A 19,883-nucleotide genomic window follows, 5' to 3' on the forward strand; every position below is an offset into this window, starting at 1 on the left:
ATAGTACAAAAAATACTATACAAGAGGTATTCAATATTGACTATGATTTGTATATAATTGACTATCCATTAAAGCCTAATGTTATAAAAAAAAAACAAAATAATGCATAAAATTTACTGTAGTATACTACCCTTTATGTAACAAGTTTAATCCAAGAATGGAGCCCAACATCGGGAGGAAAAAAAAAAAAAAAAGTTGGCCCCCACTCCACTTGAGATTCATTATTCAAGTTCATTAGCTGCTACTACTGTTTACTGCTGTTATCTAGGGTTAATAACCCAATAAACCTACCTAAAACCCCCCAAAATCCCATCTTTTTCATATTCCATCTTCATTAAATCTTTCAAAATTATCAAATTTCATGTACCCAGATCTTGCTCACTCCAATCTTCTCAAACAGGGGCGTACTTATTCATAATTTAGGTAAAGTTTGTACCTTTTAATTTCTCAATTCGATGAAATAAATTGTTATATTCAGCATTTTTAATTAAACTCATATAACACATAGCTGGTAGTTTTTATTGTTAAATTTTAGTTAAAAATCCTTGCTTTAGTTAGAAAACATGGGGAAATCTGGTAGTAGGAAGAAGAAGGGTGGAAGTGGTGGTGTTAACCAAAATCAAATTCAGAGTCAAAGTCAAAGTCAAAACCCTAGTCAAAATGAGAATCATGTGTCTGTTGTTAACACGAAATCGATATCAACGATGTCAAATGGTGGTGTCAATTTGGATGCAAAAGTTTTCTTGAAAAGAGCTCATGAGCTTAAAGAAGAAGGGAATAAAAGGTTTCAAGCTAGGGACTTTATTGGTGCACTTGAACGATATGAGAATGCTTTAAAATTAACCCCGAAAACCCACCCGGACCGAGCCGTATACCATAGTAATCGGGCTGCTTGTTTGATGCAAATGAAGCCCATAGACTACAAAATGGTGATATCCGAGTGCTCTATGGCGCTTCAAGTTCAACCAAGGTATGTTCGAGCCTTACTTCGTCGGGCTCGGGCTTTTGAGGCGGTAGGAAAGTACGAAATGGCTTTGTTGGACGTGCAAACGCTTTTAGGTTCCGAGCCGAATCATCGGGATGCTTTGGATATTGCTAAGAGGTTGTTGGTCCCAATTAGTGGGGCCCAGCAGGATCTGCAGAGCCGCCCTTCACCGGCGGCTCTGGGGGCATCTGCTATCCGCGGTGCCCCCATTGGTGGGCTCGGACCGTCTTTGCCGTCCCGACCTGTTCCAAAGAAGACTTCGCAAGCTGGTTCAGTTGGTGTTGCTAATAATAAGGTGGATAAGATGTATCCGGTACAACCCGTTGAAACCGATCAAGGGGTTAAAACCACCCAAATGCCAAAGCTTGTTTCCATGCCTTCTAGTGCATCTCCTGTTAAGGATAAGCAGAATGCAAAAATTGTATCCGTAAAACAGTCTGCTTCAGAGGTATCGATTCAGTTGAGATCTTTAAAACTTGTGTATGATCACGACATACGGCTTGCACAAATGCCGGTAAACTGCAGCTTTACGGTTTTGAGAGACATTGTAAGCAAACGTTTTCCGTCTTCTAAGTCTGTTTTAATAAAATACAAAGACGATGACGGGGATTTAGTGACGATAACTTGTACTCGTGAGCTCCGATTGGCGGAGTCCATTGCAGACGGTCCGGTTCTTCCTGATAAAGAACCCGAGATAGAAAAATTCGACTTGTATGGGATGTTGAAATTGCATGTTGTTGAAGTTAGTCCCGAGCAGGAACCGGTATTGATCGAGGAACCAGATGAGGTAGAAGAAGAGAAGCCTGTTGAGATCGAGCCGGTTGAAATAGACAATAGTGGGTCCCAAGCTAATTGTGAGAATGAACAGAAAATCGAAAAAGTTGCTGATTCGGTAGAAAAAGCTAAAGTTTCTGAGGATCTCGAGTTGAAAGAAGTCGAAATGGACGATTGGTTGTTTGAATTTGCTCAACTATTTCGTACCAATGTCGGGATTGATCCCGACGCCCATATCGACTTACACGAGCTTGGTATGGAAATGTGCTCTGAAGCGCTTGAAGAAACCGTCACTAGCGAACAAGCTCAAAGTTTATTCAATAAAGCTGCCGCGAAGTTTCAAGAAGTGGCGGCTTTGGCGTTTTTTAACTGGGGAAATGTTCATATGTGTGCAGCGAGAAAACGCATCCCGATAGACGATTCTTGTGATCAAGAAACGGTGGCGACCCGACTTCAATCGGCGTACGATTGGGTGAAAGAGAATTACACGTTAGCGAAAGAGAAATACGAAGAGGCGTTGTTAATAAAACCAGATTTTTACGAAGGATTATTGGCGTTAGGTCAACAACAATTTGAAATGGCGAAACTTTATTGGTCGTTTGTGGTTGCCAAGAAAGATGATTTGTCAAAGTGGGACCCAACTGACACGCTTAAGCTTTTCGACAGTGCTGAACAGAAGATGAAATCTGCAACCGAAATGTGGGAAAAACTTGAAAAACAACGCGCTAATGAAGCTAAAGAAGATAAAGATCCTTGCTTTATCAAAAAAGAAGATTTATTAAAGAAAAAATCGAAGATTAATGAAGTTTCGGGTGATGAAGCTGCTGAACAAGCAGCTGTTATGAGATCTCAAATACATTTGTTTTGGGGTAATATGCTTTTTGAACGATCGCAAGTCGAGTGTAAATTGGGTTTAAACGGCTGGAATACAAATTTGGATACTGCGGTTGAAAGATTTAAGCTTGCCGGTGCATCGGATGTTGATATATCGACGGTTCTTAAGAACCACTGTTCTAATTCGGAAGTTACAGAAGGTGAGGGCAAAATGGTAAAAGATTCAATTTCAGATATGACGAATAAAGATGATAATGGCGATCAATCATGAAAAAAGTGTGTTTTTTGTTTCGAATTCGACAGTTTTTGTGTGTTTGTAACGGTAGATTTGAGGAAGGATATTTGAAAGAACAATTTGGTGCTAAACTGTTTGATTCTTTGGATGATAAAGTTTTAGGTGATACTAGTTTTTTTGTCACCTAAATCATATTTTAATGTTTTTTCTAGCTTTAACTTGTTTTGTTATTTGTTACTTGTTACTTGGTATAAAGCGAGTTTTAGACATCTGACTACATGTAATATTTTGGACCCAGTGTTAACCCGTCGTTAACTCTGGGTCCAAAAGATTACGTGGATAAGTAGTAACCCGTCTTTATTTAACTGTTAATGATTTCGTAGATAAGTAGTAAAAATCTTGTTTTTAGGATCACTTCCGAATTTGAGGCAAGTTCTAAACAGTTCAAGCCATTTAAACCAATAACGATATACGGCTCCAATTGATCAAATATGGCCACCCTGTACAAAGCTATTTTTTTTTTTTTTTTTTTTTTTTTTTTTTTTTTTGGGTTGTTGAAAGGTTATGTGGTAGATTCGTTTGTTCACAAAACAAACCTTTATTTTGCAAATGATTTATATTCATATTGTCAAGTGTAGCATTCAAAATTTTATCCGCATCAAATGACTAGTGGTTGTTAATATATCTCGTGGTAACAAAAATGTATTATTCTGTATTATAGCAAAGTTTAGTCTCCGATTTGTACTTCGTTGACTAATCCCTCCTAGTTTACATCTTTGTTGAAAAAAAATTCCTATAAATCCTTAGATAAGGATTCAGAAAAATACCGGGTCACCATTTGCACTAGTAAATTGTTGATAAAACGAGAAAATTGGTTTTAACCACTATTAATCAATCAATCATATCAAAATTAAACTTGAGAAGAATAAAAAAGATCTTGGTGTTAGCACAATTCCACATAAGAACATTGCAAAAGTGTTTTCATCTCCATCATCCGTTGATTTTCAAATGGAATTGGTCCATGCCCCCGAGATGGCGTACTGAGGATGAACTTTTTGCTCTTATCGATTCCATCAGAGCACACCCTTTTTCTCATTCTCCTGCTACCCAGTCTCATCCTTCGGCTGGCCCGTGGTCCTGGAAACATGACCCGTCGGGTCTGTTCTCCACCAGCTCGTTGGTCCGATTACTTAGCTCTCTAGCCGCTGAAAAAGTTCTTTCTTCACCACCCCAGCCTACGGACTTTAACCCACTCATCCCGCAAAAAATTGGTATCTTCATTTGGAGGGCGAAACAAAACAAATTGCCCGTTAGAGTCGCGCTAGATAAAAAAGGTATTGATCTCCACTCATTGAGATGTCCGGTTTGTGATGATGATATTGAAACTCTACATCACACGCTCCTAACTTGTAGTTTTGCCAAAGACATTTGGGAAAGAATCCAAAAGTGGTGGAATTTCAATCATCTACCTATCTCATGTATTTCCGACATTGCACAAAGTTCAAATCCGTTTTTAAACTCCAACCATGGGGTATCCATATGGCAAGCTACGGTTTGGGTCACATCCTATCATATTTGGACTCACAGAAATGCCCGTACTTTTGGAGGTAATTGCCTTAGCTCCTCAAAGACCGTAGCAGAAATTCAAAGCAAATGTTTCGAGTGGATAAACGCCCGTTGGAAAAAAGGATCGCTAAATTGGTTAACGTGGATCACGAACCCCAAAAGTTTTGATGCATCACTCGCAAAAGTAGGTGTTGGTTAAGGTAGGTTTTTTATGCCGGATCCTGCTGAATTATTACTTAGAGGAGTCTAAGTGGTTTAGGCTCGATTGCTTTGTCGCTGCATTAGATCAGCACTGTATTTCGGGTCCTAATCCGGCTTGTTTTTATACAAGTTGATCCCTCTTAGTAGTAACCGGCGGGTGAAGGCTTTTTCCTATCAACAATTAACCATACACACTGTCTATATTCTCGCGTTTGCTCTAATTTTTAAGCATTTTTTTCGTGTTTAGCTGATAGCTCTATGATTGTAGCATTATTTGTATATTGGCCTTAGGCCCTCCTGGTTGTATCTCTTTTTATTAATATAATTTGTTGGCTTTTCAAAAAAAAAAAAAAAAACATCCTTGCAATTTTACAGTTTTGTAATGTCACTATAAAGTGCGTTAATCTGAAATGTATTATATTCACGCCACTTTATAATTCTAATTCACATCACTCGATGACGACTACCTCTACGAACCGATCAAAACCGCAATAACAAGGCACAACTGCAAACTCACAAACCACCTTTAACGGTAACAACAATTCGAACAGGGGTGAGACGGTGGTAGTTACAGTCATGATGGTAGAGTCGCGGTCGAGGCAACAATATTCACTACTCATCTTCGGGACAGCAACCACATCAGGCCCTGTATTATACCCAAACCTGACAACTTTGGCAAAGCCCACCATATCCGTAACTAACAATATTAATATTGTTTGAGGTGTATATATATATATATATATATATATATATATATATATATATATATATATATATATATATATATATATATATATATATATATTAATCACTAGTACAGTATAATAGAGAAACTAACGTAAACTTTTTATTTGATAAATATAATCCAGGAAAAACTGATTATCAAACAACCCAAAGGAATGTTTAAATATTAGGAAAACAAGGTAACTTATTAAAGAAATAAATCCACCAGAATAGGAAAAGATTTCTTCCAGAATTTTCCGCCTCTTGATTTTCCTATGTTGTCCTGGAAAGTCACATTCATTATTTAAGGCCTAACTGACCATCTTCCAGCTGGTAATGCTCTAAAAATTCTTGCAGGCCCGATACCTTCTTGGGCCGACGTCGGTAAACCTTGGCCCACCTTTGATCTGCACCTTTACTAGGCGATCCTGCATCATGTAACACCCCAACTAAATAAGGTAATATTTTATGTAAAATATTGGTACATTTTATGTAGGTATTATTTTTGTATTATAAAAGGATAATATTTAAAGATTGTTAGTTAATGATGAGAGGGACTAAGTGTGCAAAGTTAGTTTATGGACCTCCCATATTATGGTTTTGGTGGGGAGGGTAGAAAGTGCAAATAAGGCAAAGATAATTAAATTAAAACTTGTAAAATGTTAGAAATTGTATCAGTTGCAAAAAAGGTCCAGAAACTAGTGTATGTGTGTGTGTCGACTAGCACCAAGTGGTAGTGCAAGTCCGTATTTTGAACCTAGCTCTAATGATACCGCTTATCGACGCAAAAGCTTTTGTACTCATAAAATATGTTTATCTTGAAATTTGGGTCAAAGTGTTATGTTGGAGATATGTAAATGGGTCGTGCATGACTAAATGGTTTTCGTAACACTTAATGATGTTGAAACTCTTTAGTTAAGTTTATTAATGTAATGCGATGTTAAAAAGGATGTTGTGTGATGTTATAAGTTGTGAAATTGTGATTTTTAAAGCAAGTTAAGTTCTGCACCAACGACAGCAAAGGGCCGCGCCGCGAGCCCCTTCACCGCGCCGCGCCCTTTAGCTTGTTTTGGTAACAGGAGAAATGAAAAACTGACCTGTATTCGTTTGTCTGGCCGCGCCGCGTCCAGAATAGCCGCGCCACGACTTATCCCTGGGCTGGGTGGTCAACCTATTTAAAAAAAAAATTATCGTTTAAGGGCGTTAAACATCATTCCATCCTTCGTCGGAAAGACTCGTCCACGAGTCTAACTCATCGTCACGTTTATTAATATACGGGGACAAATCAGCTACATTGAAAGTGGCCGACACATTGTAATGGCCTGGTAGCTCAATCTTATATGCATTATCATTAACACGTGCTAACACTCGAGAGGGACCATCTGATAATGCTAAAAACGAACATATATTTCATAGCATTATCCCTCAAGAAAGACAAGCTTTTAGTTGCAATTGTTCTATTTACAAGTGATATTCGTTTAAATAATAAAAGGTGAAGACAAAAGACAGATTCGACGAATTGAAGACGCAAATGACCAAAAAGCTAAAAAGTACAAAGTACAATCCAAGTGGTTCAAATTATTGATGAGAAACGTCTAAAAATTACAATAGTACAAGCCGTGAAACACAAAGCACAAGATATTAAATCGTACGAAAAGGCGTTCGAAAATCCGGAACCGAGACGTGAACCAACTTTCAGCGCGCGACGCAAGGGACCAAAAATTACAAGTCAATTATGCACAAGAATATAATATAATATATAATTAATTATATATATTATTATATATTATAATTATACGCAGCCCACGTTTTGGATTTAATCTATGAGCTGGATTCCAGACCTACGCACTCGCGGAGCTGTGATGAAGAAAACCTCCGAACTCGTGGAGCTCAACAGTGAAACGTGGGCCTATAAAAGGCCGCGCATTCTGATCGATTCATTACCCCTTTTCTTTCTTTTATATATACGTATATATATATATATATATATATATATATTTTATAATTTTAATTTTAATTTAAGTTTAATAATAATAAGGTTATAGTGGCGAATGTTGTAAGTTTGTAAGTCGAAATTCTGTCCATGTAACACTACGCGATTAATACTCATTGTAAGTTATGTTCAACCTTTTTAAATTAATGTCTCGTAGCTAAATTATTATTATGCTTATTTAAGCCGAAGTAATCGTAATGTTGGGCTAAATATTAAGATTGGGTAATTGGGCTTTGTACCATAATTGGGGTTTGGACAAAAGACCGACACTTGTAGAAATTGGACTATGGACTATTAATGGGCTTTATATTTGTTTAACTGAATGATAGTTCATTAATTTAATATAGAGATTTACAATTTGATGTATCTATAAATAACCATGTACACTCGATCGGACACGATGGGCGGGATATTTATAAATACTAATTATCGTTCATTTAACCGGACACGGGAATGGATTAATAGTCAATGGACTCATTAAAACAGGGGTGAATTATGTACAAGGACACTTGGCGTAATTGTTAACAAAGTATTAAAACCTTGTTATAGTTTAAGTCCTCAATTAGTTGAAATATTTGACTTCGGGTATAAGGATAATTTGACGGGGACACTCGCACTTTATAGTTATGACTGATGGACTGTTATGGACAAAAACCAAATGGACATATCAAATAATCCAGGACAAAGGACAATTAACCCATGGTAATAAATTAAAATCAACACGTCAAACATCATGATTACTGAAGTTTAAATAAGCATAATTCCTTTATTTTATATCTTATCGCATTTTTAATTATCGTACTTTTAATTATCGCACTTTTAATTTATTGTCATTTTATTTATCACACTTTAATTTATCACACTTTAATTATCGTTATTTATTTTACGCTTTAAATTAAGCTATATTTATTTTTAATATTTTACATTAGGTTTTAACTGCGACTAAAGTTTTAAAATCGACAAACTGGTCATTAAACGGTAAAACTCCCTTTTTATAATAATACTACTACTTATATATATATATATATATATATATATATATATATATATATATATATATATATATATATATATATATATATATATATATATATATATATATATATATATATATATATATATATATATATATACAACTATAGTTTAAAAATATAGCGTTAAACTTGGCTAGCTCCCTGCGGAACGAACCGGACTTACTAAAAACTACACTAATGTACGATTAGGTACACTGCCTATAAGTGTTGTAGCAAGGTTTAGGTATATCCACTTTATAAATAAATAACTTGTGTAAAATTGTATCGTATTTAATAGTATTTCGTAATAAAAATATAACTATTTCGTATACGCTGCTACACACATCACCATCCGCCCGAGGTTTTAACTTTTCGAAACTTCCCTCAGGAAACTGCTCTTTGCGAAGATGGATCCATTCAAGATCCCCAACATTATAAACAACTTTTTTTCGATGTTTCTCCACACGATATTTATATGCATTATTTTGGCGGATTATTTTATCACGCACCTGCTCATGCAAATTCTTTACATTAGCTGCATGTTCTAAACGTTCTGTACTTGGTACATCACGCACCGGCTCAGGATGAAAGTCAAGTGGGGTAGCCGGATTCATGCCATACACAATCTCAAACGGACTTTTCCCCGTAGTACGATTAGTGGACCGATTGTGCGCAAATTCTTCCTGGGGTAATACGAGATCCCATTGCTTTGGATGGTCTCCAACTAAACTTCTTAAAAGATTACCCAAGCTACGATTAACAACCTCCATTTGACCATCCGTTTGTGGGTGATGTGAGCTACTAAATTGCAACTTTGACCCCACTCGCGCCCATAATGTTCGCCAGAAGTGACTTACAAATTTTACATCTCGATCAGACGTCAAAGTCTTCGGTATACCATGTAAACGAACAATCTCCGAGAAATAAAGCCGAGCAATCTGACTTGCATCAAATGTTTTTACACAAGCAATAAAATGGGCCATCTTGGAAAACCTGTCAACAACTACCATCACGGAATCCTTTTGTCGTTGAGTACGGGGCAGACCGAGCACAAAGTCGAGACTAATATCTTCCCATGGTCGGATAGGTACTGGTAACGACATGTACAAGCCTGAATTGTTAATTTGTGTTTTTGCGATATGACAAACACGACATTGGGCAACTACTCGGTTAACATCGCGCTCCATATGCAGCCAATAAAAATTAGGCTTGAGAAGTAGAAAAGTTTTGTTCATGCCAAAGTGGCCCCCAAGACTTCCTGCATGTCCTTTAAGATTCACCATTTCTCTAACAGATCCACTTGGAACACAAATTCTAGTCCCCTTGAACAAATACCCATTATTAATATTAAACAGTGGGTGAGAACCCTTAGTACATGTTACCCATAAATCTTTAAAGTCACGATCTGTTGCATACATAGACTTCCAAGAGTCAAAACCGCAAACCTGGATACGCATAGTGGAAATCAATGAATAGCGCCTACTAAGGGCGTCTGCGACTTGATTTTGAGCTCCCGATTTGTGCTGAATAACGAATGAATATGCTTGTAATGATTCTACCCATTTTTCGTGTCTAGCGCTTAATTTATGTTGCCCCTGTATGTATTTTAAAGATTCATGATCGGAGTAAAGGACAAACTCAGCGGGTAATTAGTAATGCCTCCACACTTCAAGGCATCTAACAATAGCATAAAATTCACGATCGTAAGTTGAATATCGTCTTCGGGCATCATTTAGTTTCTCACTAAAGAAACCAACAGATCTCTTATTTTGGTTTAAAACCCCTCCAATCCCAATTCCGGATGCATCACATTCAACATGAAAAACTTCCTCGAAATTGGGTAATGCGAGCACGGGTGCTTGAGTTACCTTATCTTTTAAATCATTAAAAGCTGCTGTAGCCGCATCGTTCCATGTATATCTCCCACCTTTCATGCATTCTGTAACCGGAGCAATTATAGTACTAAAGTTCTTTATGAAACATCGGTAAAAAGAAGCTAACCCGTGAAAACTGCATATATCGTGGAGGGTTTTCGGGATTGGCCAATTCAGAATAGCCTCAATCTTGCATTCATCCATGCGTATACCCTTGCCCGACACAACGTACCAGAGGAATCTCACTTCTGATGTCAAGAAATGACATTTTTTACCATTTGCATAAAGTTTTTGATCCCTCAATGTGTTAAATACTTGCTTAAGATGAGACAAGTGCTGCTCGATTGAGGAACTATATATGAGGATATCGTCAAAGTACACGACAACGAATTTTCCAAAAAAAGGCTTGAAGACCTGATTCATCAACCTCATAAACGTACTTGGTGCGTTGGACAACCCAAATGGCATAACCATCCATTCATATAACCCGTCCCTAGTCTTAAAAGCCGTCTTCCACTCATCTCCTCGCATTCTTATTTGGTGGTAGCCACTTGTGACGACCCGGAAATTTTTGACCAAATTTAAACTTAATCTTTATATAATTTCGACATGATAAGCAAAGTCTGTAATGTTTAGTCTAAAAAAAAATTGTTGAACTGTGTTCATGTATTCGTTTAACTTCGACTGCTCTCAACGATTCATGAACAATTATATGTTTATCGATATATATATATATATATATATATATATATATATATATATATATATATATATATATATATATATATATATATATCAAAAGATGTACAAATTAATATATTTCTAAACGAAAATATATGTATATTTTACAATGTTATTAAATATAATATTAACTTAGATATAAAACGTCTTGATTTAAAAATACTATTAATTATATTGTAGTAAATAATAAGAAGACGATTTAAAGAAGCAAATGACCAAAATATTAAAATGTATAAGTTACATTTCAAATAAGATAATTTATTGGCAAATAAGTCTAATTATTGATAAAGGCACTTATCGCGAACCGTAAAATACAAGATATTAAAGCGTACGGAAAGACGTTCGAGAAACCGGAACTGAGACATAAACCGGGCTTAAATGTACGAGACGATGGAGCTAAAATTACAAGTCAACTATGCACAAGAATATAATATAATATATATATATATATATATATATATATATATATATATATATAATTATATAAATTATATATATATATATTATATAATTAATTAATTATGTCGACAAGCTAGTGAACAAAAATGTGTGAGCTGGAAATGCGCACCATCGCGATCGCGGAGCTGTAAGGCACAAAAACTCCACGATCGCGGAGCTGTAAAAATAAGAAAATGCCTATAAAAGGCACGAGCCTTCTGCTCTCGATTCATTCACAATCTATCTCTTTACTCTGTATTATTATTTATATTATTATTATAGTTATAATAATAATAATAATAATAATAATAATAATAATAATAATAATAATAATAATAATTATTATTATTATTATTATTAAGATTAATATTATTATTAATCTTATAGTTAGGAGTATTATTATTAGTATTATTATACATAAAATATTACGATAAGGTTATGCCCAAACGATTTCAAAACAAGCTTTTCAAGCGGGATAGAGCTAAGGAAATTATGGGTTATAGCTATGGAGGTTATGGGTATTGCTTGGGGGTTATGATCATAAGTCAAAGGTCAACCTAGCGGTTATCATTTCCGTTATGTCTACGTACTTTCCTGAAATATTGAATCGCAATATTGATATGTGAGCATTCATATCTTATCTTTTATATATTAATAGTGTATCCATGTCTAGTGCTCGAGTATATATATTTGTGCATGTTTGTATGATAAATTTCGTCGTTAGATAGTTTTATGATGAATCACGAATTTAATACATATGCTACTGATATAAGGTATATGATATGCATGTTGTTGGAAAGCTGGCGAAATTAATAACTTTTCATTTAGAAATCGCGTGATTTCGAGGAACGGATTAAAAGTTATGGTCAACTGAATTATGATTAATATTAATTGAAATTGTTTTGAATCTGCAATTGATATTTAAACAACTTGTTTATGAGATTGATAAATTGAATTTTTAAATAATATTAGTCGAGTAAATGAATTCTTATATAAGGCACGTCTTGTTGAACAATTGTCAAAGTTGACTGTATTATCATATTTTAAAGCCTTATAAAAACTATAGTCTGATTTTACAAGTATTAGAAAACTATATGAAATGTTAAAATATATTCAATTGCCATGATCATTCAAATATAATATAACTCCTGAAATAAATAATGTTTTGAGTTTGATAAACTATAAATTCGTTCAACTATAAAGACTTATACTATGTTAATATAATAAATATGTATAGATTTAAAGATCATATTAGGTCAGGTTGACTTTTTGAGATGACTTTTGTTAACTTTTGTATGATGGTCTCGAGCATTAGGATTGTGATACACTATGACCCGACCTAGCTTATTAGACATGTATTGACCAACATATGTTCTCTAGGTTGAGATCTACGGTTATTTTTCATTTTGAGTTTCAATCACATTTCGATGAATGACCTTATGTGCTGCTAAGGTGAGTTTCATTTGCTCCCTTTTTAATTGCTTTTGCAATCTATATTTTTGGGCTGAGAATACATGCACTTTATTTTAAACGCAATGGACACAAGTACATACTAAATTTACACTGAGTTTGAACCGAAAATCCCTTAGCTTTGGTAACTAGTAACTGTCGGTTATAAGAACTGGTGGGCGTGAGTAGTTGTATATGGATCCATAGGGCTTGACATCCCCGTCTGTTCCAGGTATAGAAACCCTAGCCTGAACTATAATACAGACGTATGCTATTTGAGTTTAGTGAACGTTGGATTGCGTGTATTGTACATGTTGGTTGCATGTATGTTAAAACAGAGGTACATATTATAACATTAAAAGCTTAGTTACAAGGTTGTTCAATCTTGTAGAATATTTTGATAAACGTTTCTGGATGAAACAACTGAAATCTTGTGATCTACCTTTACATACAGATTATGCGCAACATTAAAATTATGAACTCATTAACCTTTGTGTTGACACTTTTAAGCATGTTTATTCTCAGGTTCTTAGAATTCTTCCACTGTTTGCTTATATGTGATACAAGCTATGTGCATGGAGTTATACATGATTTATTCGAGAAAACGTTGCATTCACAAAATCATCACCATGTATCTTATTTTGACTGCATTATCAACGGATGTAGTATTGTAAACTATTATTTACGGTGATTGTCTATATGTAGAAATCATCAAATATCAAAAACCTTGGAATTTGATATTCAATTATGGTGTGCCTTTTCAAAAGAATGCAATGTTTACAAAACGTATCATGTAGAGGTCAGTACCTCACTGTGAAATTGATGAATGATGTATTCGTCCAAATGGATTTGGATGGGTTATCAAACCACTCCTCAAGTCAATTTTAGAAAACACAATAGCGTCGTGTAACTGATCCAATAAGTCATCGAACCTAGAAATTGGAAAACGGTACTTAATAGTAATCTTGTTAACCGCTCTACTGTCGATACACATCCTAAAAGCTCCACCTTGTTTAGGAACCAGAAGTGCCGGAATGGCACAAAGAATCATACTTTCTCGAATTAACCCTTTCGCGAATAACTCAGAAACTTGCTTTTGTAGTTCTTCGTATTCCGCCAGGTTCATCCTATTTGCAGGTTTATTCGATATTGACGAACCTGAGATCAAGTCAATGCAATGTTGCACATTGCGTGTAGTGACCCGAACTTTTCCATATTTATATATATATATTAAATGAAATTGTTATTTACATGATTAAGTTTTTTCAACATGTTAAGCAATCAAACTTGTTAAGACTTGATTAATTTAAATAGGTTTCATATAGACAATTGACCACCCAAGTTGATCGGTGATTCACGAACGTTAAAACTTGTAAAAACTATATGATGACATATATATGATTATATATATAGTTAACATGATACTATGATAAGTAAGTATCTCATTAGGTATTTTAACAATGAGTTATATACATAAAATTGAGTTTATTGAATTAAGAAACTAGAAACGATATATATAACAATTATCGTTATAACAACGTCTTACTAAATACATATGAATCATATTAAGATATTGATACACTATGTTTAATCATGATAAATGATAATTAAACATGTCATTAAGTGTATTAACAATGAACTACATATGTAAAAACAAGACTACTAACTTAATGATTTCGAAACGAGACATATATGTAACGATTATCGTTATAACAACATTTAACTGTATATATATCATTCTAAGATAAATTAATATATCATAATATCATGATAATGTAATAATTTAACATCTTTTTGGATATAATAAATAATGGGTTAACAACATTTAACAAGATTGTTAACCTAAAGGTTTCAAAACAACATTTACATGTAACGACTAACGATGACTTAACGACTCAGTTAAAATGTATATACATGTAGTGTTTTAATATGTATTCATACACTTTTGAAAGACTTCAAGACACTTATCAAAATACTTCTACTTAACTAAAATGCTTACAATTACATCCTCGTTCAGTTTCATCAACAATTCTACTCGATTACACCCGTATTCGTACTCGTATAATACACAGGTTTTAGATGTATGTACTATTGGTATATACACTCCAATGATCAGCTCTTAGCAACCCATGTGAGTCACCTAACACATGTGGGAACCATCATTTGGCAACTAGCATAAAATATCTCATAAAATTACAAAAATATTAGTAATCATTCATGACTTATTTACATGTAAACAAAATTACACATCCTTTATATCTAATCCATATACCAATGACCAAAAACACCTACAAACACTTTCATTCTTTAATTTTATTCATCTAATTAATCTCACTCAAGTTCTATCTTCAAGTTCTAAGTGTTCTTCATAAATTCTATAAGTTCTAGTTTCATAAAATCAAGAATACTTCCAAGTTTGCTAGCTTACTTCCAATCTTGTAAAGTGATCATCCAACCTCAAGAAATCTTTATTATTTATAGTAAGATATCTTTCTAATACAAGGTAATACTCATATTCAAACTTTGATTCAATTTCTATAACTATAATAATCTTATTTCGAGTGGAAATCTTACTTGAACTTGTTTTCGTGTCATGATTCTGCTTCAAGAACTTTCAAGCCATCCAAGGATCCTTTGAAGCTAGATCTATTTTTTTTCATTTACAGTAGGTTTATCCACAAAACCTGAGGTAGTAATGATGTTCATAACATCATTCGATTCATATATATAAAACTACCTTATTCGAAGGTTTAAACTTGAAATCACTAGAACATAGTTTAGTTAATTCTAAACTTGTTCGCAAACAAAAGTTAATCCTTCTAACTTGACTTTTAAAATAAACTAAACACATGTTCTATATCTATATGATATGCTAAATTAATGATTTAAAACCGAAAAACATGAAAAACACCGTAAAACCGGATATACGTCGTCGTAGTAACACCGCGGGCTGTTTTGGGTTAGTTAATTAAAAACTATGATAAACTTTGATTTAGAAGTTGTTCTTCTGGGAAAATGATTTTTCTTATGAACATGAAACTATATCCAAAAATCATGGTTAATATCCAAAAAACATCCGGTACTAACCATGATTTTTGGATATAGTTTCATGTTCATAAGAAAAATCATTTTCACAGAAGAACAACTTCTAAATCAAAGTTTATCATAGTTTTTAATTAACTAACCCAAAAACAGCCCGCAGTGTTACTACGATGGCGTATATCCGGTTTTACGGTGTTTTTCGGTTTTAAATCATTTAGTTAGCATATCATATAGATATAGAACATGTGTTTAGTTGATTTTAAAAGTTAAGTTAGAAGGATTAACTTTTGTTTGCGAACAAGTTTAGAATTAACTAAACTATGTTCTAGTGATTTCAAGTTTAAACCTTCGAATAAGGTAGTTTTATATATATGAATCGAATAATGTTATGAACATCATTACTACCTAAGGTTTTGTGGATAAACCTACTGGAAATGAGAAATGTAGATCTAGCTTCAATGGATCCTTGGATGGCTTGAAAGTTCTTGAAGCAGAATCATGACACGAAACAAGTTCAAGTAAGATTTCCACTCAAAATAAGATTATTATAGTTATAGAAATTGAATCAAAGTTTGAATATGAGTATTACCTTGTATTAGAAAGATATCTTACTGTAAATAAGAAAGATTTCTTGAGGTTGGATGATCACTTTACAAGATTAGAAGTAAGCTAGCAAACTTGGAAGTATTCTTGATTTTATGAAACTAGAACTTATAGAATTTATGAAGAACACTTAGAACTTGAAGATAGAACTTGAGAGAAATTAATTAGATGAATAAAATTGAAGAATGAAAGTGTTTGTAGGTGTTTTTGGTCGTTGGTATATGGATTAGATATAAAGGATGTGTAATTTTGTTTACTTGTAAATAAGTCATGAATGATTACTAATATTTTTGTAATTTTATGAGATATTTCATGCTAGTTGCCAAATGATGGTTCCCACATGTGTTAGGTGACTCACATGGGCTGCTAACACCTGATCATTGGAGTGTATATACCAATAGTACATACATCTAAAAGCTGTGTATTGTACGAGTACGAATACGGGTGCATACGAGTAGAATTGTTGATGAAACTGAACGAGGATGTAATTGTAAGCATTTTTGTTAAGTAGAAGTATTTTGATAAGTGTATTGAAGTCTTTCAAAAGTGTATGAATACATATTAAAACACTACATGTATATACATTTTAACTGAGTCGTTAAGTCATCGTTAGTCGTTACATGTAAATGTTGTTTTGAAACCTTTAAGTTAACGATCTTGTTAAATGTTGTTAACCCAATATTTATTATATCTAAAGAGATGTTAAATTATTACATTATCATGATATTATGATATATTAATATATCTTAATATGATATATATACATTTAAATGTCGTTACAACGATAATCGTTACATATATGTTTCGTTTCGAAATCCTTAAGTTAGTAGTCTTGTTTTTACATATGTAGTTCATTGTTAATATACATAATGAAATGTTTACTTATAATTTATCATGATTAAACATAGTGTATCAATATCATAATATTATTCATATGTATTTAGTAAGACGTTGTTATAACGATAATCGTTATATATATCGTTTCGAGTTTCTTAATTCAATAAACACAATTTTATGTATATAACTCATTGTTAAAATACCTAATGAGATACTTACTTATCATAATATCATTTTAACTATATATATAATCATATATATGTCATCATATAGTTTTTACAAGTTTTAACGTTCGTGAATCACCGGTCAACTTGGGTGGTCAATTGTCTATATGAAACCTATTTCAATTAATCAAGTCTTAACAAGTTTGATTGCTTAACATGTTGGAAATACTTAATCATGTAAATATCAATTTTATTTAATATATATAAACATGGAAAAGTTCGAGTCACTTCAAACGGTGACAAGAGTCACCAGTACAACAACAACAACAATTACAACCACAATCGCAACAACTACCTTAACAACCGCAACAATAACCGTAATCCTAACAATAACTACAATAAACATCCCAACAACAACAACAACAACTACAACAACCATTTCAACAACAATAACAATCCCAACAACAACCTCAATAACAACAACGGCAATACTCATGTCTAGACGAGTTCCTAATGCTTGCTGTAATGTCTGCCAGAATCTTGAAATAAATTTGCCATCCCTATCAGAGATAATAGAGATTGGTATTCCATGTCTGGAGATGACTTCCTTCAAATACAGTCGTGCTAACTTCTCCATCTTGTCATCTTCTCTTATTGGCAGGAAGTGTGCTGATTTGGTGAGACGATCAACTATTACCCAAATAGTATCAAAACCACTTGCAGTCCTTGGCAATTTAGTGATGAAATCCATGGTAATGTATTCCCATTTCCATTCTAGGATTTCGGGTTGTTGAAGTAGACCTGATGGTTTCTGATGCTCAGCTTTGATCTTAGAACACGTCAAACATTCCCCTACGTATTTAGCAACATCGGCTTTCATACCTGACCACCAAAAATGTTTCTTGAGATCTTTGTACATCTTCCCCGTTCCAGGATGTATTGAGTATCTTGTTTTATGAGCTTCTCTAAGTACCATTTCTCTCATATCTCCAAATTTTGGTACCCAAATTCTTTCAGTCCTATACCGGGTTCTGTCTTACCGAATATTAAGATGCTTCCCTTATCCTTTGGGTATTTCATCCTTTAAATTTCCTTCTTTTAAAACTCCTTGTTGCGCATCCTTTATTTGAGTAGTAAGGTTATTGTGAATCATTATATTCATAGCTTTTACTCGAATGGGTTCTCTGTCCTTTCTACTCAAAGCGTCGGCTACCACATTCGCCTTCCCCGGGTGGTAACGAATCTCAAAGTCATAATCATTCAACAGTTCAATCCACCTGCGCTGCCTCATGTTCAGTTGTTTCTGATTAAATTTATGTTGAAGACTTTTGTGGTCGGTATATATAATACTTTTGACCCTATATAAGTAGTACTTCCAAGTCTTTAATGCAAAAACAACCGCACCTAATTCCAAATCATGCGTCGTATAATTCTGCTCGTGAATCTTCAATTGTCTAGACGCATAAGCAATTACCTTCGCTCGTTGCATTAATACACAACCGAGACCTTGCTTTGAAGCGTCACAATATATCACAAAATCATCATTCCCTTCAGGTAATGACAATATAGGTGCCGTAGTTAACTTTTTCTTTAACAATTGAAACACTTTCTCTTGTTCATCCTTCCATTCAAATTTCCTCCCTTTATGCGTTAATGCAGTCAAGGGTTTTGCTATTCTGGAAAAATCTTGGATGAACCTTCTGTAGTAACCAGCTAGTCCTAAAAATTGGCGTATATGCTTCGGAGTTTTCGGGGTTTCCCATTTTTCAACGGTTTCAATCTTTGCTGGATCCACCTGAATACCTTCTTTGTTCACTATGTGACCGAGGAATTGAACTTCTTCCAACCAAAATGCACACTTTAAAAACTTACCGTACAATTTTTCTTTTCTCAGTAACTCTAGCACTTTTCTTAAATGTTCTTCATGCTCTTGATCATTCTTCGAGTAAATAAGTATGTCATCGATGAAAACAATGACAAACTTGTCAAGATATGGCCCACACACTCGGTTCATGAGGTCCATGAACACAGCTGGTACGTTCGTCAATCCAAATGGCATAACCATAAACTCGTAATGACCGTAACGCGTCCTAAAAGCAGTCTTTGGAATATCATCCTCCTTCACCCGCATTTGATGATACCAAGAACGTAAATCAATCTTCGAATAAACCGAAGAGCCTTGTAGTTGATCAAATAAGTAGTCGATTCTCGGTAGTGGGTAGCGATTCTTGATGGTAAGTTTGTTCAACTCTCGGTAGTCGATACACAACCTAAATGTACCATCCTTCTTCTTGACAAACAAAACAGGAGCTCCCCACAGTAATGTGCTTGGTCGAATGAAACCACGCTCTAAAAGTTCTTGTAATTGGCTATGAAGTTCCTTCATTTCGCTAGGTGCGAGTCTGTATGGA

General features: G+C 34.2%; 2 protein-coding genes across 2 annotated transcripts; both read left to right on the top strand.

Moving 5' to 3' along the window:
- Positions 1 to 282: 282 nt before the first annotated feature.
- On the top strand, positions 283 to 3,042 carry LOC139876636 (protein CLMP1-like). The gene has a single exon (XM_071863977.1). The coding sequence runs from the start codon at positions 564 to 566 to the stop codon at positions 2,862 to 2,864; it is 2,301 nt and encodes a 766-aa protein (XP_071720078.1). The 5' UTR covers positions 283 to 563; the 3' UTR covers positions 2,865 to 3,042.
- Positions 3,043 to 3,849: 807 nt separating this feature from the next.
- LOC139874815 (uncharacterized) lies at positions 3,850 to 4,593 on the top strand. The gene has a single exon (XM_071862208.1). The coding sequence runs from the start codon at positions 3,850 to 3,852 to the stop codon at positions 4,591 to 4,593; it is 744 nt and encodes a 247-aa protein (XP_071718309.1).
- The last annotated feature ends 15,290 nt before the right edge of the window (positions 4,594 to 19,883 follow it).

Source organism: Rutidosis leptorrhynchoides, chromosome 11 (assembly GCF_046630445.1).
Source record: "Rutidosis leptorrhynchoides isolate AG116_Rl617_1_P2 chromosome 11, CSIRO_AGI_Rlap_v1, whole genome shotgun sequence".
In the NCBI taxonomy this organism is placed as follows: Eukaryota; Viridiplantae; Streptophyta; class Magnoliopsida; order Asterales; family Asteraceae; genus Rutidosis; species Rutidosis leptorrhynchoides.